Source organism: Microcaecilia unicolor, chromosome 9, assembly GCF_901765095.1.
Source record: "Microcaecilia unicolor chromosome 9, aMicUni1.1, whole genome shotgun sequence".
NCBI classification, from domain to species: domain Eukaryota; kingdom Metazoa; phylum Chordata; class Amphibia; order Gymnophiona; family Siphonopidae; genus Microcaecilia; species Microcaecilia unicolor.
The window spans coordinates 145248025-145273475 of record NC_044039.1 but is presented as its reverse complement, the minus strand read 5'-3'; the positions used below and the strand labels follow the sequence as shown (position 1 = coordinate 145273475).

At 43.6% G+C, this 25451-nt stretch overlaps 1 protein-coding gene across 1 annotated transcript in view; it reads left to right on the top strand.

Moving 5' to 3' along the window:
• The window catches only part of RTF1 (RTF1 homolog, Paf1/RNA polymerase II complex component), a 212769-nt gene that overhangs the window by 41208 nt on the left and 146110 nt on the right, over positions 1 to 25451 (top strand). Inside the window, exons 2-4 of the mRNA XM_030214087.1 lie at positions 6273 to 6383; positions 13134 to 13284; positions 14672 to 14876. Coding sequence (XP_030069947.1) covers positions 6273 to 6383; positions 13134 to 13284; positions 14672 to 14876 — 467 coding nt within the window. The remainder of the gene's footprint in view (positions 1 to 6272; positions 6384 to 13133; positions 13285 to 14671; positions 14877 to 25451) is intronic.

The window sequence follows — 25451 nt, the reverse complement described above, 5'->3', positions numbered from 1 at the left end:
TATTGCCCGTTGGCTCAAAGAAGCCATCTTTTCAGCTGTCTGGCCAGGCTCCGCCTGAAGCCTTTAAGGCACATTCCACAAGAGCAATTTCCTCTTCCTGGGCGGAAACTGGAGCACTATCTCTTCATGAGATTTGCAGTGCTGCAACATGGGCTTCTAAGCTCTCTTTTGCCAGACATTACAGGCTGGATGTGGCTGCCAGGAGGGATGCGCGTTTTGGAGCACAGGTGCTAGCGCGTGGTGTGGCTTGTTCCCACCCTATTTAGGGATTGCTTTGTTACATCCCATACATAATGGCTTCATCTGCTTGATGACAAGGAAGGGAAAATTAGGTTCTTATCATGATAATTTGCTTTCCTTTAGTCATAACAGATGAAGCCATGAGCCCTCTCTGTATGATTGTCAGTATTGCAGTGATTCTGATTTCAGGTGCTGTTCTTGTTTCCTGAAGTTATATTCCTTCCTTGGGGAGTCGGGAAAACAGCCTTTAGGATTCTTGTTACAGTTATAGGAGGATGAGTTCATTCCCTCCAGTTCATGTTTTGGGAGGACGAGTTTATTCCCTCCAGGAGGATGCAAGTATTCCCTCCGTTTATACAAAGTGGAGGATGAGTTTATTCCCTCCAGGAGGATGAATTCATTCCCTCCTTTTTTGAGTTCATGCCCTTGTTAAGGGGCCATCATTCGCTGTGAGGAAAGTTCATGTTATTCCCATTGCGGTTTGCCATACTGCTTTGGAGGCTTCAAATACTGAAGAGGCAGTGGCGTTAGCTGGCCATGAGGCACTGTGAAAAGTTGAGTGCTCTCTATCTCCCCCTGCTGGTTGATGGACACAACCCATACGTAATGGCTTCATCTGCTATGACTAAAGGAAAGAAAATTATCATGGTAAGTACCTAATTTTCCCTTACCTTCGTTGGTTTCTCTAAAGGTAGTAGGAACGTCTCAGGAATAGGCAGCATTTCTGTATCTGATAGCGCTGCAGAATTGTTCTCTAAAATGAGCTCTTCATGCCCACAATCTTTAGGGGTAGGCGTTAGGTTCAGATTTTCATGGGATTCACCCACTTGAGGCGTCGCCATTTCCTGGGGGAAATACTCCTTAACTCGTCTCTCTGCTGCGACTTCCGACGGTTTGACGAGTTTACTTCCCAGTCTGCTCTCTGCCTCTAGAACCTGGCTATTTGGACTGTGGGGGCTAAGTGATATTTCACTTTTCTGGCCAGGACTCCTCTCTAATCCGGTCAATGGAGCGCCCCTTGGTGTAATCGACGTCTCGTATGCTGTGATTGGTAACTGTCGCAGTGTAGGGTCAGCAGAGCGTAAGGAGAAACCTCCTCTAACTTTCCCCTTTTTCTTAGGCATAGTCAAACAGGGAAAAAAAAGATATATAAGAAAAAGCTCTCCGGAGCTCAGCAGAGCATGTCTGGCCTCGACGCCATCTTGGTCAGTCTCCCCAGTCCGTTTTAATCCAGTTCCGAGTCTTGCCGTGTCCTGTCTGGGTTCCAGTTCTGGCCTTTTGCCTTCTTTTCTTTGCCTCATCTGGATTTATTTATTTATTTATTTGTTTGTTGCATTTGTATTCCACCTTATCCCACCTCTTTGCAGGCTCAAAGTGGCTTACAATACATCATGAGTAGTGAAGCAATGTTAGTAAATAAACATTTAATATTACAGAGTATTGGTTAGCATGATGATAAAGTTATCGTATACAAGCAGATATTTGAGAAACTGTTCTAAACATAGATAAGCGAGTTGTGCATATTCACATTGGTTGATCTTTGTGGTATGCTTTATTAAAGAGATGGGTCTTCAGTGATCCGGCTCTTGTGTTGTCCATTGTGTTTAGTTACCTCTGTCCTGCCTTATGATGATCTGATCAGACTGCTGGTGGACCAGCCACCTCGTCTTCCCACTCAGAGAGGGCCTGGTCCTTGAGAGGGAACGTGTAAGGAAGAAGGTGTATCCCAATTTGGTTATTGTCACCATGCTGCAGGCCAGGAAATGGTCTACTTCCACAGCGTACGCTAGAGTCTGGCGCATTTTTGAAGAGTGGCGTTCTTTGGCTGAAATCCTTGCACTGTTGACTTGGTATCTGTGATTCTAGCATTTTTGCAGGAAGGCTTGGAAAAAGTCACTCTCCCTCAATACACTCAAGGTTCAGGTAGTGGCTCTGGTGTGTTTTCAGGGATCCTCGTAGGCTGCTCACCTGGACGTCGTCAGATTTCCTCCGCAGGGTGAATCATCTATGACTGCCATACTTGCCGGTGTTACCATCTTGGAATCTGAACCCTAGTGTTGCTGACGATGCAGTGCCCGCTGTTCGAACCTTTGGGTCTTTTCACTGAAAGATCTTACAACTAGAACGGTTTTCCTGGTGGCTAGTGCTTCAGCAATCCAGGCTTTGTCATGCAGGGATCTCTTCTCCGCTTTACGGAAGCAGGAGTTTGCATTTGGACAGTGCCGTCCTTTTTGCCTGAAGTGGTGTCTCATTTCCATCTGAACCAGGCGCCGATGTTGCCGGCATTTCGCCAGAAGGACTATCCTGCTGAATTCCGGACCTTGTGGTATCTGGACATTCGGCATGTTCTAATCTGTTATCTAGAGGTCACTAATGAATTTTGTCGGTCAGATCATCTTTTCGTTCAATCAGGTAGGAGAAAAGGAAAAATGACTTCTAAAGCTACAGTGGCGTGCTGGTTGAGGGAGGCGATTACTTCAGCCTATATTGCTGGGAATGAACAACCCCCCCCACCTGTGATCGGGCTGTGGAAATTCTGAGGGATCCAACAGGCCCTCAGGGAAGGATGATCCAGAGGAGGGTGCCTGTTTGCCACTGGATTTGGATGATCCCAGTGCGGTCTGGATTTTCCACCGTGACAAGCTACCAGCTCTCATTACTGACGCCTTGCAGGCCCTCTCGATTGATGATCCTGCTGAAGGCGACGCCTCCTCTGTTAATCTTAGGATGGCGAGTACTAAGCAGCCTACTCGGGCCTTTCCTGTGCATGACTCCATCCAGGAGCTTATTTCAGCTCAATGGTCTGACCCCGATGGGCCTTTGAAAGTGGCCAGGGCTATGGGTCAGCTTTACCCTCTGCGTGAGGAGCACTTGGCCCTTTTGGGGATGCCTAAAGTGGATGCATTAGTCACGGCGGTGACAAAAAAGACCAACTTCCCAGTAGAGGGAGGGCTCACTTTGAAGGACATGCAGAACCGGCGACTGGAGTCCGCGCTGAAGCAGTCCTTTGAACTTGAGGGCGTCTATTTGCAGTTCCTATGCAGCCCGGGCATATCTTTTCTGACTACAGCAGGAGGTGGAACAGCCGCCGATGATGCGGGCCCCCTTTCTGAGGTTGCCCTGCGGATGGAGTCGGCCCTGTCATTTTTGGCTGACGCCCTTTATGATCTGGTCAGAGCTTCGGCTAAACAGATGTCTGTGGCGGTGTCCACCCGCTGCCTTCTTTGGCTACGGCATTGGGTGGCTGACATGGCTTCTAAGCAAAGGCTGGTGAGGCTACCCTTTCGGGGCCTCCTGTTATTTGGAGAGGAATTGGAGAAGATTGTGAAAGACCTGGGGGAATCTAAACACCAGCGGTTGCCTGAGGATAGGCCGAGGCCTTCTTCCAAGGGTTCTGTGTTTATCTCCTCTTCCAGACCTTGCTTCCGTGAAGCTCGCAGGTATCGCCCGGGGCGCTCTGCTGGGTTTTCTCAACGTGCTCTTTTTCAGCAGAGGAACTCCTTTCGCTTGGATAAACGTTCCACAGGGGTCGGTTCAAGGCCAGGAGTTCAGGGGCGTCCTCCACAATGATGGGATGCCGGTCCACTCCTCCTTGCCTGCAATAGGAGGACGTCTTTCCCTCTTTCTAGAGGAGTGGACCAAGATTACTTCAGATCAGTGGGTCTTGAACCTAATCAGAGAAGGTTACCGACTGGAATTTGGTGCCCCGGTGAGAGACGTGTTTGTGGAGTCCCTATGCGGCACTGCCGTAAAACGGGCGGCGGTAGAGGAGACCTTACAAGTCTTGCTGCATCTCGGAGCAGTGATCCTGGTACCTCCTGCTGAACGCGGCTGCGGCCGCTATTCCATTAATTTTGTCGTGCCTCGAAAAGGCGGGTCTTTCAGACCGATCCTCAACTTACAGAGAGTCAACAAGGCTCTCAGAGTGCGACATTTCCACATGGAAACCCTGTGCTCCGTCATTGCCAGGAGAGTTTCTGACGTCTCTGGAATTAAAAGAAGCTTATTTGCACATTCCTGTCTGGCCTCCACACCAGCGGTTTCTCCGCTTTGCGGTCTTGGGAAAGCATTTCCAGTTTCAAGCCTTGCGTTTCAGCCTAGCCACAGCTCCCCGTACCTTTTCCAAGGTAATGGTGGTTGTAGCTGCCTGTCTCAGGCGAGAGGGTATCAGAGTCCACCCTTATCTCGACGACTGGCTCATCAGAGCGGATTCAGTAACCGAAAGTCGTCTTGCCATGGCCAGAGTGGTGACAGTCCTGCAGGCTCTAGGCTGGGTGGTCAGTATACCCAAAAGTCACCTGACCCCCTCTCAAAGAGACGGCAGACTCCAGTGTAGTTCAGTACCTTTCTAAGTTCACTTTTTGCTGAGGGTTTTAGTACTAAACACAGTCAAACTGTTGTCAATATTCTATTTTCACGTTAATCATCTGTTTCCTCTCATGCAGTATGGTAACTATAAAATGTTCACTATTTCTTAATGCCCATGACTCACATGTACATTCAAATAACCAACATTTTTGTGGGATGCAAATGAAACACTAAACCTTTAGACTGATTTTGGAAAAAAGTTGCATAATATACTTGAAAATTGCACTTTAAAAAAAATGTTTTGTAGCATTCATACAATATCAAAAACGTAATTCGTAAAATGCGGTCAACTTCAAAACTTTTTAGGTAATGCATGATTTTTTAAAATTTAGTGTGTAAGTTTTGTAATAACTTGGCATCATTTTTCCAAAGATTTGTGAGCTAGTACCCCACTTTTAAGAGGCTTGCCAAGTATGTTCTTGTTTTTGTACTGGAATCAAAGCATTTTTCTTTATTAGTAATATATGTAAACCTTTTTTGATTGTATCACAGAATGCTAGAATATCAAATCTGTTACCCTTTATCAACCCCCCCCCCTCAATTTTGGTTCCTTATGGAGTTACATTTGAATATTATTGGTAAATTTCTTGTGTGTTTCTTGAATGTCCATTTTCTTGTACAAGTGTTAACTTTCCTGTTAGTTTAAAAGTTAAAAATATAACATAAAAAAGCTGATAATGCTAAGAATTAAGTAGTTTGTGAGAGAAGGGAGCAGGTTGTAGCAGCTCCTCTTGTTCCTGTAAGATTGTTCAACCTGTAAGCTTTCAGATGTCTGAGGAAACACTGATGCTTTAAACTGCACCAAGTACCCTTTAGTTCATTGTGATTTAGAGACAATGAACTAAATTAACAAATTGAAAATACAGTAAAGTCTCGATTATCCAACCTAAATGGGACTGACCCATTGTCGGATGAATGAAAAGTCAGACTATATGGAAAACAATGGGTAACCCCCTCAAATAATGCAGAAACAAAGGCAGCAAAAGCAGGGTCCCGGCTCATAATGGTGGTAAAAGTAGGGTACTGGATTTGGAAATCAGAAAAAGAAACTGTGTGATGTCACCAGGGATTTGTTGTTATGTGCCAGATGGTCGGATCAGTAAAAGTTGGATAAGCGAGACTGTAATATACCTACAAATTAATATAATCAAAGAAGAAATTGATTTGTAGATGGTATTCTGTGTATGACACATCAGATTGTACTGTCTTTTAAAAAAATATTGTTCAGCAAGCACAGGGATTAAGCAATATTGTGGAGTGGAGGAGTGGCCTTGTTAGAGTGGTCGACTTTGGTCCTGGGGAACTGTGTTTGATTCCCACTGCAGGCACAGGCAGCTCCTTGTGACTCTGGGCAAGTCACTTAACCCTTCATTGCCCCAGGTACAAATAAGTACCTAAGCCACATTGAGCCTGCCATGAGTGGGAAAGCGTGGGGTACAAATAAAAATAAAAAAAAAAATCCCCATTCTTCTCTTCTTGTTCAATCTCTGTGACAATACCATTGACTTCCCTCCATGCCATGAGGCCAGAAAGGAGGATGTGCCTCTGTATGCCTTATGAAAATCCTCGCTTCAGTGCTGTCATGTAGAGTATGATGCCTGGTTATTTTAGCATTCGGTATAATGCACTAAAATCCCATTACTCAATTCTCTTCTTTCCACCAGGAGCTTTTGTCATTAGCTAAACGCAAACGCAGTGACTCTGAGGAGAAAGAACAGCCTGTTACCAAGCCTTCAGCATCTTCAGATTCTGAGACATCAGACAGTGGTGATGAGGTGGGTATCAAGTACTGTGACTAATTTAATGCATGTGTGAATTTTTGCAGTTAACCTTTTTGGGCCATATATGTGTGTCAGCTTTACAGAAATCTGTTTCATGATGTGTAGCGAGTATTCCTGCAAAATTTCTTGTGCTGAATTTCAGAATATGTCTGATTTTATTCTATAATGCCAACTAGGTTTGAAAACATTTCAATAGCCTGTGGAAAATTAATTTTACTTCATGAGTGATTCTAGTTGACTACTGGTACTTCAAAAAATTTGCTCCTTAAAATGCGTGACATGCATATATGGTACAATGAAGTAGAACCTTAAGCATGGAGGGATTTTGTGCCACATAGCCTAAGACTTGTTTTTATCAAATATCAGAAGTTAAAGGACAGAGTCATCTGTTTTAATGAGATGTTTGTCTCTGCTCTTATATGTTTTACTGTGGCTAAGCAAATCCCCTGCATACCACATCAGAATAGAATAAGATACTTGAGCATCTAAGTCATGCACACTTGTCCACCAGAAATAAGGTAAAAAAAAACTGAACAGCTGAAATCTATTGAACTATCCATGCTTCATCCACTCTTTTATATAGTCCTGGTAAAGCTAAAAGCATAAACCAGAGCATGTATGTCTATACACGGACCAGATAGTGTACAGATAGGAAATGCTGCTTCTAAATGCAACAAGCAAGTTTGAGAACAAATTTGAGCATCTGAGGTAGGACAAACAAATCCCAGGTGCCAGGTCGCTATGGTGTTTAGAAATTGCACCCTTGCACCTTTTGTCATGCCTTTAAATGTTGTTCTTTTGCAGAGCTGTCTTAAACAGCAGGTCTCCAACTTCTGCAGCACAATTGGGCTCTCTATAAGCTTGAGCTGCATGGTGTATGAAGTTTGAAGTCTCACTGTTTCAAGTCTTGTGAGACTTCAAATCATGAGGCCAGCCAAATTTCCTACACCATGTGGCTCAAGCTACAGTGAGCTCAATCACGCTGCGGACGTGGAAAACACACTGTTAACTGAGATAGCTCTGCAACTAGCAAGATGAGGAGAACAGGTGGCAGACTTTTTCAAGCACCTTAGTTGCTTGGAACTGAGACTGGGGAGGGGGACAGGTAATGAACGACAGACTGAGGCCCCGATGTTCAAAAGTAAATGCCCCACATTTACTTGCGCAGAATGTTCAGAAGCCCAGTGTGCGGGAACAGATGAGTGCGCAGATGAACAATGCAAGTAGCATGCTAATCTAGTCAAGCTCACGTTAATGATGTCATTTTGTATTCCTCCCTAAAGCTCAGAAAAGAGTGCCCAAAACAAAACAGCCTTATTGCTGCAAAAATAATAATGCCAGGTTGGAACAGGCAATTAGGCTGTTGGAAGAGAGGATTTGTCTTGATTCTCATGCTTTTCTCATGAATCTTTCTGCTAAATCTTCCAGATTTGATTGCTTTTGGAAGCAGAAGAAAGCCTGTGCAAGCCCTTAAGCGCTGGTCATGAGATGCAGCAGTCCCAAGCTAAAGCACACATTGGTGTCTCTTTCCTGCATCTAAGTTTAAAATGTCCATACTATTAAAAAAAAAAAATGCCCAAAGTGAACAACACACATTATCTGTCTTTTTGCTGCCTAAGCATTTTAAAAACATTTTTAGCTTGCCTGCTTATATTTAGACACAGGAAACAGATACCAATGTGTGCTTCACGTTTGGGTTTTACCAGGCTCATTCGCACAGGAGCTGAGCTTACCACAGAACTCTTCTTCGCTTGCACCAAGCATAGTCCTCCCGCCGAACTTCTTAATGCTCAACACTATGAGCGTGCCTATATTTACATCTCATTAGTGTTAAGCATTAGGGCATTCTTTACTGTTCTGGTGATATTTTTATGGTGATATACGGAACAGCACCGGAGTTTTGAGCATTGGGGCCTGACTGAAGTCTTGGGTATATATGAGAGAGACTGAGTGAAGGCTGTTTGGGGGTGGGGGGGGGGGGGGGTGATGAGAATAGAGGCTCTGTTACAGTTCCATAGGCTAACAGTTAAGGGACTATAGCATCACTGTGGAGCAGTTCTCAACGTTATTCGCAACGGGCATGCCTTAGAATTTGCACAGCCACTGTCAGATGCTTTCCTGCCTTTGTTGTTCTCGTCTAAAGGCAGGAGCGGTCAGGGGCACTCTGAAAAGGCTACTCGCTTTACAGGCAGTCTGTCCTGTTCCTCCTTCAGTTCGTAAGGACAGGTCACTATTCAATTTACTTTGTAGTTCCAAAAAAAGAGGGGTCCTTTCGACCAATTTTAGATCTCAAGGCAGTCAACCGGATGCTCAAGGTCACCATTTTTCGTATGGAAATTCTGTGTTCGGTCATTGTGGCTGTTCGATCAGGAGAGTTTCTGACTGCTTTAGATTTGACAGAGGCTTATCTTCATATCCTGATTCGTCCTTTGCACCAAAGTTTTCTTCGTTTTTGCAGTTTTGGGTCAGCATTTTCAGTTTTGAGCTCTTCCTTTTGGTCTTGCTATGGCTCTTCGTACCTTTACAAAGGTCATCATGGTGGTAGCAGCTGCTCTTGGGAAGGAGGACGTTCTGGTCCATCGTTACCTGGATGATTAGTTGATCAGAGCAAATTCGTATTAAGAAATTTGCTAGCCATAGGAGCCATTTCTTCAATGGCTTGATTGGGTAGTAAACCCTCTCAAGAGTTGCCTGGTGCAGTCTGACTCTTACTTATCTAGGAATTTCCTTCGACACTGTGCAAGGCTGAGTATTTTTGCCTCAGAACAAAATTGTCAAACTTCAGGATCAGATACGATCTATTCTTTGCAAGCCAGTACCATCTGCAAGAGATTATCTTCAAGTCTTAGGGATCTATGGCAGTAACAATCGAGGAAGTTCTTGGGCCAGAGTGCATATGAGGCCTCTTCAAAAGTCACTCTTGTCCCGTTGGTCTCCATAGACAGATTCTCTGATGGTCAAACAAATTCTCATTACTTGAGAGCGGGGGAGTCTCCATTGGTGGCGTCAGACACAAAATCTGACCAAGGGAGTTCCTTTAGACCCTACTCATTGGGTTATTTATTTATTTATTACATTTGTACTCCACATTTTCCCACCTATTTGCAGGCTCAATGATATAATGACGACAGATGCCAGTCTCAGGGGCTGGGGCGCTTACTGTCTAGGGCACATTGCTCAGGAGTTTTGGTCCCAGGAGGAGACATCCTACTTGATCAATCTTTTGGAAATGAGAGCAATTCGTCTGGCTCTAGAGGCATTCTGTCATCTACTCAGACACAAACCCGTGCGAGTTCTTTCAGACAATTGTCAAGGAGGAATGAGAAGTCGTCTTCTGGAGCAGGAGGCAGCTCTTCTTATGTCTTGAGTAGAGCTCCATCTCTCGGATCTGTCGGCCTCTCATGTGGTGGGGACATTGAATGTCTAGGTGGACTTTTTCAGTCGCACTCGAGACCTGGGAGAATGGGAGCTCAGTGCAACAGCCTTTCAGACTATTCTCAGTTGTTGGGGATTGCCAATCATGGCTACAGTGTACAACGTCAAGATTCCTCAATTCTTTGCAGAACTGCTCCATTATGTCTTCCAGATTTACAGATATTTTATTAAGTTTTTCCGACTCTTTAGCTTCGAATACTGTGTCCGGCACCGGTATCCCACCCAAATGTTCCTTGGTGAAGATCGAAGCAAAGAACTCATTTAGTTTTTCTGCTATTTCTTTTGTCTTCCTTGATCGCCCCTTTTACACCCTGTCATCCAGCAGGCCAACTGATTCTTTTGCCGGTTTCCTGCTTTTAATGTATCTAAAAAAAAAAATTGTACTATCAGTTTTTGCCTCTAACACTCTTTCTTTCAAAATCCCTCTTTGCTTTTCTTATCAGCGTTTTGCATCTGACTTGGCATGCCGCTTCTTATTTTCGTCATTCGGTTCGTTCTTTCATTTTCTGAAGGCTTCCTTTTTAGCTCCAATAGCCTCATTTACCTCACTTTTTAACCACGCCGGCTGTCATTTGGTTTTCCGTCCTCCTTTTCTGATACGTGGAATATGTTTGGCCTGGGCCTCCAGGACAGTGTTTTTGAACAGCATCCACGCCTGTTGTAGGTTTCTTACCCTCTCAGTCGCTCCTCTTTTTTTTGTTTTTAACTGTTCTTCTCATTTTGTCATAGCTTCCTTTTTTAAAGTTAAACGCTAACATATTTGACTTCCTACGTTTACCTTTTTGAAAGCAAATTTCAAAGGCGTTCATGTTATGAGCACTGTTGTCAAGTGGCCCTCGCACCGTTACCTCCCGTACCAGATCATGCGCTCCACAAATGACTAAGTCTAGAATTTTTCCTTCTCGTCAGCTACTGTACCAGCTGCTCCATAATGCTGTCCTTTATTTCATCAAGGAAGTTTACCTCCCTAGCGTGCCCTAATGTTACATTAACCCAGTCTATATGGGGGTAATTAAAATCACTGGAATAGGTAGAACCAATAATCAACAAACTTCAAAAAAATTCTACCTTGCATACAATTTGTTTGGGGGCATATATGGCAGGCCAATCATAAAAAGAAGTGGAGAAAAAAAGACTTCAGAAATTTCAGATACACCACGTCCTTAAAGGTCACGCCTTTGGTATAATGAGGGAACCGTAGCAATCATATGTCTTCACACAAAAAAACTCCACTCTATAAATCTAAGAAAAAATTTGGTCTATTTTGGACAACTACCTCCAAACTATTCAGGCCACACCTTAAACCAGTACAAAGGACTTATTTGTTAAACACCTGGATGCTTTCCCCTCCTTTTTTCTCTTCTTTCCTTTCTCTTTTTTCCTTTCCCACCTGTTGTGTTTATTGGTTCCTATGTTTTTCCATCATTGTTTTCCTGTTATTTGTATTCTTGGAAATTAATAAAATATTTGGAATAGAAGTTTATTGGTAATTAAAATCACCCATTATTATTGTGTTGCTTATTTTATTTGCCTCACTAATTTCCATTAACATGACTGTGTCCGTTTGCTCATCCTGGTCGGGCGGTCGGTAGTACACCCCTATAACCGCCCTTTTCCCCTTAACACTTGGAATCTTGATCCACAATGATTCCAAGAGATCTTTCGTTTCCCGCAGAATTTCCAATCCATTTGACCCAAGACCCTCGTTAACATACAGTGCTACTCGTCCTCCAGTCCGGTCCACCCTATCCCTACGATATAATTTGTACCCCGGTATGACAGTGTCCCACTGGTTATCCTCCTTCCACCAGGTCTCAGAGATGCCTACTATGTCTAATTCTTCATTCAGTGCAATATATTCCAATTCTCCCATCTTATGTCTAAGGCTCCTAGCATTTGCATTTAGTCACTTCAAGCTACGCTTGTTATTCTTTATTACAGTATGTTGTTTACTTGTCATTACTAATTTGCTATTTTTTGCCTGGTTTTTATTATTTTTATTTATGGACATTGAATCTACTACAGTCTCTTTTTCATACTCACTATCAATAAACCCTGTCTTCCCTGTCTGGGCGATATCCTTGCAAGGTACCTTATTCCGAACCATATGCTCCTGTGCGACTGCCGGCCTTCCCCCTGTTCCTAGTTTAAAAGCTGCTCTATCTCTTTTTTAAATGTTGATGCCAGCAGCAACAAAACCAACTGATCAATGTGAATTAACTGGGGAAGAATTTGTCCAGGCTGGCTTGCCAGTAATGAGGCTATGATCTTTTAATAGGAATGTGACCCTGTTTCCTGTCCTTGCCTGGTTTCTGTTAAATAGTAATAAATATGTGATTCGGTACAGAGCCCATATCCTGGGTGTCCCTGATATCCTTACATACCTATATGAAAGGCTCTTGTAAAAAAAAAAAAAAGGGTCCTAAGCCATTAGGCCCGGGGTCCTTTGTCAGTTTTAGCGCGTTAATCACCCATTTAAATTCTTGCCTCAAGCATTAAGATTTGTAATTGCCCAGGTGTAATCTGAGGTAGCTTCAAATGATGAAAAAAAATAATCATGGACTACCTCATTACAGGAGCCTTAGAAATTCTCATAGAATTTCACACATTCTCTCTATTGCATTTTTTAATTTGTCCCCCTGGGAGCCCCCTTATCCTACCAGTAAGATTTCTAATGTTATGCCTAATAAGGGAAGCCAAAAGCTTTCCTGTTTTACTTCTCCATGTGTACAGATATTTATATATTTTGTTATCTAAAGCTCTCTAAGAGATCTTGCATTTTCTTTTGAAGGGACATATATTCTTTAGTGTGGTTATTTGACCTAGAAAGAGACACTTTTCACCCCCTATAAAGTGCAAGCCAGTTCTAGAATATTCCTTTCTCGCATCCTTTGAACCCCAACTGAATAGGCTATAACTTTTTTGTGGAGGACAGCTTTAGCTGCCTCCCATTAAATCCCGGGGCTTACCTCATTGACATGATTTTCTGTTTCAAAAGTCTGCCAGTCCTGTCTGAGATAAGTACAGAACTCTTCGTCTAGATAAAGGGTACGGTTCATTTTCCAGTGTGAGGTATTTTCCTTATTACTTATTTGAAATCTACAATTTTTTGTTTCAGCTCTTGCCATTCTTTTAGTACTGGTTTCAATAGTATACCATACCTTATGTTATAAAGGGGAGCTAAAACTTGCTCAACGAAGGTTCATAGCATGTATTCCATAAAGTACCAATATATTGCATTTTAATCTAAAAGGATTCTTTATATTGGTTTTAAGTAGCACCATTCTTCTCTCTGATTTGCCTTTGTAGTGGACAGTGGGAGGATCCAAAAACAAGAAGAAAGTGAAAACTGGAAAGGGAGGAGAGAAGAAAGGAGCCATGAAGAAACAAATAAGCAAAACCACCTCTTCAGGCAGCTCAGATAAAGACAGCTCAGCAGAGAGCTCAGCACCTGAAGAAGGTGAGCAGAGAGCATTCTACAAGAGTATCCATAGTTTTCTGTTCATACTGTGCAAGAGCAGTGGGCCCTTCTATTAAGTTGAATTAAGCAGCTAATGCGGGGTTTTCAGCGTGGTAGACAGTGCTACTGTGAACTGCTTTAAAAAGGCAGCCACTTCGGTGAAATCCCTGTTATCTGCGTAATGTGGGAGTGGACAGGATCTGGATGTGACATAGGCAGGTCATTACCACGTTCCAATTGTCAAGAATTCTGGTAAGTACAGCTGTGGTACTGGCAGTGTCACAGGAGGTATGGTGGCACAGATTCCAGTCCTTTCTGCCCCCCACACACCATACTCATTGAGCAGTTCACCCCCCCCCAACCCGGTCAATAACCAAACCCCTGGATTACCTGAGGGGTCAGGATTGGTGTTTCAGTGGGGCTGGTTGGCAACAGTCCTCCTCTGCTGCTGCCCAGGTCTAGCCTGATTCCAAAATAGCAAACGTGACCCTTAGCAATACTGTGTGATGTGATCGGAGGTGGGATTGGAAGCTGGGAGTTGTCAGGTATGGAGTGTGATCGGGGTGGGGGTGGGTGGGTGGGAGGGAATAAGAGGCTGGGGAGAATTGTATTAGAGTGCTAGGTGTGGGAGGATTGGATGCTGGAGAGTGCAGGGAGGGGAGGTGGATCGTAAACCAGTTGCGATGTCGCAGTTTGCTCTGGGGCTGCATTACATATCTAGGCCGATAGCCCAGGCCCTTTGAACTGTTGGCTCTGCCATGTAATGCGGTGCCCCTGCGTTGTCTGCTCTGTTCAGTAAATGCAGGGTGGATATTTTGCACTTAACACATGTTATTTTTGTGCTAAACTTTGAAGTAGAGCATGGCAAGGCATAGATTATGGGATTGTAAGTCTTTAGAGATAGTATGATGCATGAACAACTTTTAGAGAGAACTTATCTTTAAGTATATCTAGTTGCTAAAACCTACTTTAATATCTCTGAATATATTGTTGAGTAGCTGTCAGTCTTTGGGTAGCATGAATGTTTATACATCAATAAAGAGAGGCTGAGAAATCAGTCATGGTGATTTTAGTGATAAGCTACATCTTGAAGGATAAGCAATTAGTTCTATCACTTAGGCCATATTATTGCATGACAGTATGAAGCATCACTTGGTACATCACAATGCTGCACAGTGATTTTTATATTTTCTTACATTATCCCAGGTACAGTACAACGTTTTGGAGAGCAAAATACTTTAGGATGGATGTAAACATGCTTTTTGTGTGTTTTTAGAGTGAAATTTTTTTTAACCCATTTTTCAGCCTGGTGCCTGATTTCCTAAAGTTGTGTTGGGCTAATTGATGCAGTCTCTGCTAGTTTCGATAGAACGTCTTTCTTTTTCAGGTGAAGTGTCAGATTCTGACAGTAACAGTTCATCCTCCAGCTCTGATTCTGACTCTTTATCTGAGGGTGAGGAGTTCCATGATGGTTATGGTGATGATCTGATGGGAGATGCAGAAGACAGGGCACGACTAGAACAAATGACAGAAAAGGAGAGGGAACAGGAGCTGTTTAACCGAATAGAAAAAAGAGAAGTGCTGAAACGACGGTAAGGAATTGTGTGCATATGTTGCATATATATTTTTTTGTATACCGAAAGATCCAACAACAACAAAAAAAAATGTATTAACTTTCAAAACCTCACAAGTCTGTGAAAGTAGAGTTGAAGTAAGCTTTTTGTATTTAGCTTGAATTTCAGAATAGGAATTCTACACCAGAAATCATAAGGAGAGGAGAGACTGATTTATTATTGGCATCCCTCTAGGGACAGAAAAATACCTACTGCACCTGAGTTTATGCTGCTTTGATAGTTTTCGGGCATTGCAGGCAGTATATAAGCAATTAAGTGCTAGAATTCTTATGAACTGGTCTAAAAAGTTCATGTTCTACATCATCTATGGTGGGTTTGATACATTAAATATATTTATCTACCAGGGCTTTTTTTGAGGGGGTAATTGAGGGTACTGAGTACCGACACCTTTTCCATTGTCTGCTAAAATTGACCCATGGACCCCAAGTTTTATGTTTAAATCTTGTTTATTGGTTGACATGTACAATTAACAAATGCTTATCAATAAAATTACATTACAATGGATATCGTCCAGTGTCATACATTCAACATAATAAATTACAATATTGCCTTTATTTTTTCTCCCATAATCTCCCGTCCACCCTCCCTCCCTCCCTCTGGTTGTCTACTAGCTCTTCTTGGGCTTTATCACTGTGTTCTTTAATACCAAGACAACATGTGCAAAGTGTTTAGCCCGTGCAATCTGTAACGTGCATTTCTTCTCTTCTCTTGACTAACCAAACCCTCCCTCTACCCTTCCCTTCTGGACTCTCTCAGGTTCCACAATAGGTAATGCTTGGGTCTCTCGCATATATCAAATGAGGTGATGCCGGTCACGACATCTTATCTAAACAAGTTGCCTATCTGCGTGTCAGAATCTGGGCCAGGGGTCTTCTTAACAAGGAGCTCCCCACAACTTGTAGTCACGTCACCAGGTTCCCCGTTTAATGCAGGATAGGAGGTGGAGCCGAGTATAAATCAAAAATTCAGCAATAAACTTCTTGCTCTAGACGGGAGGGTGACCCACAGTGCCTCCCATTGTGCCCTAAACCTAAGGCCCGCTACACTGTCCAAGTCTGCTACTCCACACCTATCAATTCTCATTTGTTTCACTAACTGAGAGCGCCATATCTGCAGGGGGGGCCCCTCTTTCGCTCTCCAAAATTGCAATATGGATGTTATCCCAAAATACATTGCTGTCTTTGCAAATGCCCTGAATCCTTCTGGGGGCTCTGCGGTATAACTAAAGATATTAAATAAAATTGTAGGCTCCCATACAAGGGTACAGTGCCATATTTGTGCCATCCCCCCTATGACCTGTCTCCAGAACCGCCCAATATAGGGACAGTTCCAGAACATATGACCAAGAGAGGCCGCACCCTGATTACATTTAGGGCATGCCCCTGATGTGTCAAACCCCGCTTTTTGTGCTCTGTGAGGAGAAATATGTGTTCTAAGCATCCACCGATATAGCCGCTCCCTTTGCGGGATAGAAAGCCGCTGCCTATATATGGACTTCAAATATGATCTGTATTCTTCCTCAGTAAGTGTACACCCTAAGTCCTTTGACCACTCTTGCGCTAATCGCCTGAAGTCTATCTCTTCTGTGTTATCTTTGAGTTGCTGGTGGTGGAATTTTAGTGGTACCTTAAGCTGTGCTCCCAAGGTAAACTCTTCTGTGAGAACTTCCACCACGTCTTCCGTGAGGTCTGTCCATTCTGGGGATGCTACATAATGATGCAACTGGTAATATGCAAATTGATGAGTCGGAGGAATCCCGTACCGGGATTGGAGTTCCCGGTACGTGTGTATGCGCCCCTCCTCTGTAACTATATGTGCCAGATATATGATCCCCTTTTTTGCCCATTTGCTAAATATACTGATCCCCTGGCCTGGGGGGAAAGCTGGGTTATCACATATTGACATCCAGGGGGTTACTCGGGGGGAGAAACGGTGACGTCTACACACCCACCTCCAAGTTTCCCTAAGAGATTTCAGTAATGGGTGTCTCTGGAATACCGCTGTAGGCAACGGGGTTCCAGAGTGGAGTAAGTGACTAAAGTGAGTACCTTTAAACATCGAGGTCTCCACTGGTGTAATGGAGAAATCCGATGTACCCCGATACCAATCATTTATGTGCCGCATTGAACTCGCTATTGCCAAATATTTAATATTTAAAAGTCCCATACCGCCCCCCTCTCTCGGGGTCGCTATCTGATTGTATGGTATTCTGGGTTTCTTCCCTTGCCACAAATATGCTTGTATTAAACGCTGCAACTGCTTATCATCTCTATTTTTCAGAAAGAGTGGTAGTTGTTGAAAGACATAAAGCCATCTGGGAGCAACCACCATGTTGAATAACGCAATTCTACCCCAAATAGAGAGTGGTAGCTCCCTCCACATCAACAGCTTACTCTTAGTCATCTCCAACAATGGGGCAATGTTCTCCCTATACATGGAGGTTCCAGCACTGGTAATGTATACCCCCAAATACTTCATTTTCGCTGCCTCCCACCTAAGAGGAGCTTCCCCTTCCCATCGTAAATCAGTATCAGTGTCCATAGACATCGCGCAGGACTTGGAGAGATTGAGGCTAAACCCGGACAATGTCCCATATTCCTCTATCAGTGTCAGGGCTGCTTGGAAGGACTCTTGTGGATTGGTCAGCACCAGGAGGACGTCGTCAGCATAAGCCAGCGCACGAACCTCCTGTTCTCCCAATTGCACTCCACTGATTCTAGGGTCATAATTTAAAAGACGTAGCAATGGTTCCAGGGTTAGATCGAACAGGAGTGGTGACAAGGGGCAGCCCTGCCTTGTTCCCCTACCTATCTGGAATCTTGACGAGAGCCCCCCGTTTGCTGTTACATGTGCTTCCATACCAGTGTACAAAGCCTCTATTGCCTGTTTTACTCCAATAGGGATCCCAATCCAATCTAATATATGAAGTAGAAAATCCCACCCTACCCTGTCAAAAGCCTTGGTGGCATCTAGACTTATCAATATTCCGGGAGTCCCCCCGGATCGGCATCTTGCCATTGCGAGTAGAACTCTCCGGATATGTAACACTGAGTGTCTATTGGGAAGGAATCCCACCTGTGCTGGCTCGATCACATTGGGTATGCACTTGTTGAGTCGTGCGGCTAAAATCTTCGCCAGAAGCTTAATGTCTACGTTAATTAATGATATGGGCCTGTAAGACTCTGGCTCCTCCGCAGCCTTCCCTGGTTTCAACAGTAATGATATACAAGCAGTGTTTTCATGTAATGGGAATCTCCCTTCTTGGACCACCGCTTGATGATATTCAAAGAGTGGCCGTATCAATTGGGGTTGCAGCATTTTATAAAATTCCCCGGAGTACCCATCCATCCCTGGTGCCGAGTACGACTTTAACCCCTTTATAGCTTCAGATAACTCTTTGGGCAGGATGGGGGCCTCTAAGCAAGCGATATCGGAATCTCCAAGTTTTGGCATTTGAGCTTTTCTAAGAAATTCGTTTATATGTGTTTCCCTGATTGGCTGTTCAGCGGTGTATAGTTGCGCAAAATGCTCCTGAAGTATTTGAAGGATCTTATCCGGACTATTAGTAATGCTGCCCTTCTTGTCTTTCAGAACCGATATAGTTCTGCCACCTCCCCTTTTCCGGGCCACCCGGGCCAACATACTCCCCACTCTGTTTCCAAATCTGTGGAACCTATATTTTAGGAAAGTCCTATTTTTTACCACTCTTTCATGTAACAGTGAGTTCACAGCTGCCTGAACAGACAGATAGGCCTCCCTATTTTCTGTGGTTTGCCGCTCCGTATATCGGCGCCTAGCCTTCTGAAGTTGCCTGTTCAGGTGCAAGAGGCTAGCTGCTTTCTTTTTCCGTTTACTCGCTACATAAGCAATTAGGTCCCCCCGGAGTACCGCCTTACCAGTACACCAAAACAATTGTGGATCAGATTTATGTTCTCTGTTAAATGATTCATACTCTTCCCATTTTTTAGCCAAGTATTTTTGGAAAGATTTATCTTTACTAGGTGATTGGGAAATCTCCATTGTCTGTGTAATTGAAAGTTGTGTGGTGCACCCAATTCTAACCAGACCGGGCTGTGGTCAGATATCAATATCTCTTCTATCTTTGTATCTCGGACACACTGGAATAAAGCTGGTGAGATAAACATATAATCTAATCTGCCCCAAGTCCCATGTGCTCTGGACTGATGGGTATATTCTCTTGAATCAGGGTGTAGATTTCGCCACACATCTATCACAGAGAGAGAATTACTGAATTCTTTCAACACTCGCGTCCCTTTCCTGTACTCCACTCTCTTGTTTTCTTCCCCCGAATGGTCAATTTTGGGATCCATTAGCACATTCATATCACCTGTAATTATCAGGTGTTTACTTTCATAGGGAAGCAGCCGCCTTGACAGCTCAGGGAAAAAGGAACTATCGGGAGGAGTGGGAGCATATACGTTTAACAGATATAATTCTCTCCCCTGCAACCACAATTTAACCAAAATAAATCGTCCATTGGGATCTTGCAAAACTGGCTCTACCGTGCAAGCGAGCTGTCGGTGAATGCAGATTGCCACCCCTCCCTTCCGCCCATCTGGTGACGCATAGATCACCTGGCCTACCCAGTCCTGCTTGAGTTTTTCGTGCTCTGCAGCTGTTAACTTTGTCTCCTGTAAGCATGCAATATCTGCCTTGAGACGCTTTAAATGTGTTAAAATCTTTTTCCTTTTAATTGGGGATGAAATGCCCCCTACATTCCAGGTGACTAATTTACAATGAGATACCTCCCGAGCATGTGAGCTCCATCATAGTATACCAGAAAATTTCAGCCCCTGGGTCCCAGCCCTTGCCCAGTAGCTGTAAATATTGTGTCTTCTTTTCTGGTCCATTATTCTGACTTAGACATCTTACCCGTGCTTCTTTCATTTGTGTGACCCGAGTGTGAGTCCTGATTTTTGCACTCCTAGAACCCTCCCTCCCTGAATGTTGAATCCCATTGAAGATCCACTTCCCCCCACCCGTTGCCCTTCTCATGTTGAGAATCCCTTCCCTCTGTCTCGAGTTCCTCTCCTTCCTATGGTGTAAAACCGCTATGTGACTCGTCCCCTCTTACCACCCTCCCCCCCCCCCCCCCTCTTAATAAGGAGTTCCCCCCCTCCCCCTCGGCGATATAATTGTATCTATCCTGGTTCCTCCACCGGGAAAACCTCCCAAACAGCCAACAATACAATTGTAACTTTTAACATAACAACTCTCACTCTACATTTTCTTTGTTAAAGACAACTTAGCTTGCATGGTTGCCTCCCCGTCACAGTTTGGAAACTGTAAGCAAAGCAACGTCTTCTACTCATTCTGTATTCTTCTGGATATTGGATCATGGTGGCGCGTCGACTGGTGCATATAGTTCGGAGTCTATAAACTGTTGTGCCTCTGTGACAGTGTGGAACGAACGCCATCGATTTTCATGTTGGATCTTCAAAACAGCCGGGTAAATCAGCATGAATCGTGTTTTCTTGCTAACCAATGACGTGCAGAGAAGGTGAAACCGGCGTCTTTGTTCTTGTACTCCAGCAGAATAGTCCTGAAAAATTTTTATCGGAGCGCCATCGTATCTCAAAGTGTCCCTTTTCAGTCTAAAGCCCCTCATGATTTCCTCCTTGTGTAGGTAATTGTGGACTTTAATTATCACCAATCTGGGTCTTTGTTGCCCTTGTTGCCATCGACCAAGCCTGTGGGCCCGTACTATACATAGTTCTCCATAGCTGTCTGACAGGGCTAGCTCTTTTTTAAGCCAGTTTTCCAACAGGTGCCCTAGTGATTTCTCGGGGATTGCTTCAGGCAGTCCAACAATTCGCAGATTACATCTCCTTGCTCTGTTCTCCATGTCCTCAATCTTGTCTTGCTGTGCCTTAAGTTGCTCCATCAGACGTGTGACATCTTGAACATTCTGCACTCTCATGTCTTCAGCCGTTGAGATTCTATTTTCCGCTTCACCCACTCTCCTCACCGTGTCGGCCATGGTAGCTTCTAGGCTGCTCATTTGGCGTTCTAGCAAGTCAAACCTTGGATTCAGTGCTGCGCTAACCGCCATGGTAATCTGCGCAAGTTGCTTTTCAGAGAAATCACCCAGCTTCTCAAGTTTCCCTTCAGTCATCTTGGCCCCAGTGGGTGACGGGGAATTTTTCACCTTATCGTATTTAATCCCGCTTCTAGTTGTTCCTGTTGACTTGGGCTTCAAAAATTGCTCCATACAGAGGTTGTTTCAATCTCTCAATGATCTCTGTGTGTCTGATCTCATGGGGTTCACTCTTTTATCCGGGGGTAATGCAATTGCGTGACAGGTTAAGCTTTAATACTCTCATATGAGTTGTCATTTAATGCTTGAGAGTCCTTTAAGTCTTTTCTCCACGCTAATCCTGATCGCAAGTCCAACCCCTTCTTAATTTCTCCTTTAACTAGTTGCTCGTGTTGTGCCCGCAGCCTTTAGCTTACCATCAGCTCTCTGTGTTATTGTCTAATAATGTTATGTAAACTCTGTTTTGTGGCTGCCAGAGTCCAATTTAAGCTTGGTTGCCCAAAATCTCTGCTGTGTTTTAATGCTGGCGCGCTATTTCTCCACTTTCCGACGTCGCCTCCTCTCAACAGCCAGTGTTGCAGCAATAAACTTTGTTTGGATGTCCACGCTGTTGTAAGCAGCGCCAGCCACACTCTAAAGTAAGGATTAGCGCTCTTGGCCTTTTGTATTATATTGTTCTCGCAAGGTCTCCCAGTGCCTCAATAACTCTGTTCCGTGCCTGTTCGCCAGGGGGGGGAGGGGGAAGGGAAGATGGAAACGTTACCAATTTTCTCTCGCCTCCCTTATGCTGCTGCGCCTCTAGCCTCCCCGATATCTGGTTTTATCGCTCTTACACTGTTCGCCGGTCTTCCGCGCTGCTGTCTCTAAACTTTCTTTCACTCTGCACCTTGGTCGCCATTTTGGTTCGAGCCGCATGCACTGATATCGTCGATTTTCCCGCTTTATGAAGCGTGTTGGAAGATCTTCGGCGCTGCCCTCCGGTTCTGGGGGGTTTTGGACATCTCCTGGATGTTGTTTGGAGAGTCCAAAGAGCGGGGGAACAAAGAGCCCGATAGCGGGTTGCGGAGCTCCTCTAGTCCGCGGCCATCTTGCCGCTCGGCTCCACCGGAAGTCCGGACCCCAAGTTTTAATGATAGAGCTCAGGCTCTACACACCAATTCTGTCTTGTCATAGATTCTGTGACTGGTTGCAGGGGGCCTAGCTATTATGGGGTGGGTCCCTCAGTGATCACCCCACTTCTGAAGGGTGGCCTAGCATTTGAGTACCGGCACCTTTTTTGCTAGAAAAAATACACGTATCTACAAAGACTCTGTGTGACCCAATACAGCTGCAAGAACTCTGATATGTGAGAGATGTAGCTATAAGTTTATTTACCTTTAGAGGACTGCCTTCAAAGACACTTGCATTGATAAATGACAGTTTACTTGGGCCTTTAGCAGTACCAAAATCTTTATCTGCCTGTTGACCCCTGAAGAGCAGGTTACAGTAGTTTTGTTATTGAATCATTTTCCCAGTGTGGTCTTTTCTAAATTCAGCTGTGTGATTTAATCACTACATTGGCGTCCCATGTGCTTCAGTGTAAAGTTCACACTTGTTGCTCACAGGTACATTCTTTCTGCAATTCCTGTTTACCTCTCCTCCCAAACTTTTTATCTATACTTTGTTATTTAGACTTTCTGCTACTCACTGTGTCCTCTTTTTTTACTTCGATACTCCCTTACAAATTCTTAATTGGATTGTTTTATTTGTATACTTCTCCTTTATCGCCCCACCTCCTTACCTATCCCTATCCTTTCTCTCACATCTCTTCTATTCCATTTACTCCTTGTTCATTTGTCCTATTACATACCTCCTTTGTTGATTCAGATACTACAGATTATATTCTTTTGTTACTATGTAAGCTGCATTGAACCTGCGATGAGCGGGAAAGCGCGGGGTACAAATGTAATAAATAAATACTGTATTTTGAGGTCTGGTTGTTTTTTCTCCTTCCGTGGGGTCTATAGTCTTAACTCCTATCCCTGAATCTGAAGTCTTAGATTTAACTAAATCTAGCAATTTAAGACCTATTGCAAACATTTTTTTTGTTTACTAAATTGATTCAATCTATAATTGGACTGTAACTTGCAAATATTTGGACAGCCACACTATTTTACGCTCTTCACAATTGGGCTCAGAATTATAGAAGCTGTTTTGCTAGCATTAACAGAGGTTAAGAACTTTTTTTTTGGCTTATGAAGACATTGTCCTTCAGTTAGACATGTTGGCTGCCTTTGACACAGTAGACCATTTCTTGTTGGAAAAACTGAGTGAAATTGGATTCTATGGTCAAGTTTTTAATTGGTTTAGTTGCTCTCTGATCAACTATAATTGAAAGAACAGAAAACGCTCATCTGTTTAGCAACCTCCCTGTGATGTGCCACAGGGGTTACCACTCTCGCCAATACTAATATGTTTGAATTCATTAGGTTCAGTCATGTTAAACAGCGGTGAGTGCCTTTGCTGTTATGCAGACGATATCTTGATTTTTAAGATCTTGTACAGGAGGATTTGTTATTCACAAGTATATCTTGTTGCATCAACAGAATTAAGTATTCTCTGAGGACAAGCAGGCTTATTAATTCTCACAAATGAGCAACGCCAACCCGTGTCGCCCAGTCCGGAATTTACCAGAGTTAAACAAGGGCTTTGTGGAGTGCGAGACACGCTCCACCATGCATCCGCAAGTGCCTTCCCGTCCGATGCAAGAACACGGTCCCCTCAGTTTTTTTTTTTCTACCACGGTGAGGTGAAGGCGTGTTTTCGCACTCCACCTCACGTGCGTGAGTGCCTTTCCATCCAACGTGAAAACGTGGTGGTCTCAGTTCTTTTTCTACCGCGGTGAGGAGAAGATGTGTTTTTTTACAGTCTCCTCACATCGCTTGGTCCTAGAGAGCTTTTTTTGTACCTTTTGACTATTTTTCTTTTTTTTATTTTTTTATTTTTATTATTTAAACAATATACAAGTTGTAATAACAACACACTTGTGAAAACATAGAGATCATTTTAAAGGAAAATAAACATCTGGACCCACAGGTCTCAAACAAATAATATTATAACAATCATATCTCTTTCTCAGACCTCAGTCTTCAGAGGTGGAAAAGGTGGTGAAAATCATATAGGAGAGATTAATAAAAGGAAATATTGTCTATTCGTCAGTGGCATTACTTCTGATATTTTCTCGCTATTTCTTATAATTATTCTCAATTCAAGCTTTTCCTATCTACGAAACCCTGTAATTGTTCAGGATAATAAAAAATATACTTGTTATTCAAATATTTGACAATACATTTACAGGGGTAGGCGAGTAGAAATGAAGCTCCCATTTCTCTCACTCTATCCCTCTGTAACAAAAATTTTCTACGTCTTTCCTGAGTTACTCTAGTAACATCAGGATAGATCCATATTCTTTGACCATAAAATGGTTTCTGGAGATTTTTAAAGTATAATCTCATCAGTGAACTTAAGTCTTGCTCAAATATTAAGGAAATAATTAAAGTACCGCGAGTTGTCACTTCAGTTATGGATTCTTCCAATATAGCCGTTAAATTCTGAAGATCTATTTCATTACCCTCTTGTCCAGGTTCATTCTTCTTTGCTGGCATTTTTAAATAATAGATTTTATTACAAGGAGGGATAGCTTGAGATGGTAAGTTCAGATTCTCAGGTATTTTTTAAATAGATCATTTGGAGATATCCCAGGTATTATGGGGAAGTTTATTGCTCTAAGAGTCAATCTTCGATTGAAGTTTTCTAACTGTTCCATTTTTCTATGAAGCAACAGTTTATCTTTTACCAGTGAATCAGCTGTAATCTTTATACTTTTTATTTCTTCATAATTCTGGGATATTTTTTCCATTGTCTCTGAACGTACCTTATCCAAGGATTCCGTTAACTGAGTCATTTTTGTCCCAATTGAAGTGGTTTCTCGAACGGACTTAGAAACAACTTGTTTTAGATCTTGAAGCGCTTTCCAAATTAAAGTCAGCGTTATTTCTGCAGGATTTGCTTCTTCCAAGCTTTCTTCCGTTGCAAACTCAGGAGAGGCACTGCCGGGCTGAATGTTACCTTCAACGACTTCCGTTGCTTCAAACAGACCTTACTCTCTCCTTTGTGTTGCCGGGCATGGAGGTGGAATAATCCCCGGGGGTGAGAGAGAGATGTCCAAACCCTGGGGCGTCGGCGCTCCTACGACGGCGTCCATAGCGGGTTTCGCCTCTCCAGCTTCGCGAGGTTGATTCACCACGAAGCGCTCCAATGTTTGCTGCCGCGGAGATGAAGTCCTGGCCGCCAGCAGTTGGCTCCTGGTTATCGCCTTTCTTTTAGTGTGAGGCATTGTAAGTAACTAGAATTGTTTTAGGAAATATTATTTCAAGGCAGCAGGAGCGTCTCGTATGTGCGTTAGATCGCCATCTTACCACCGGAAGTTCCCCTAT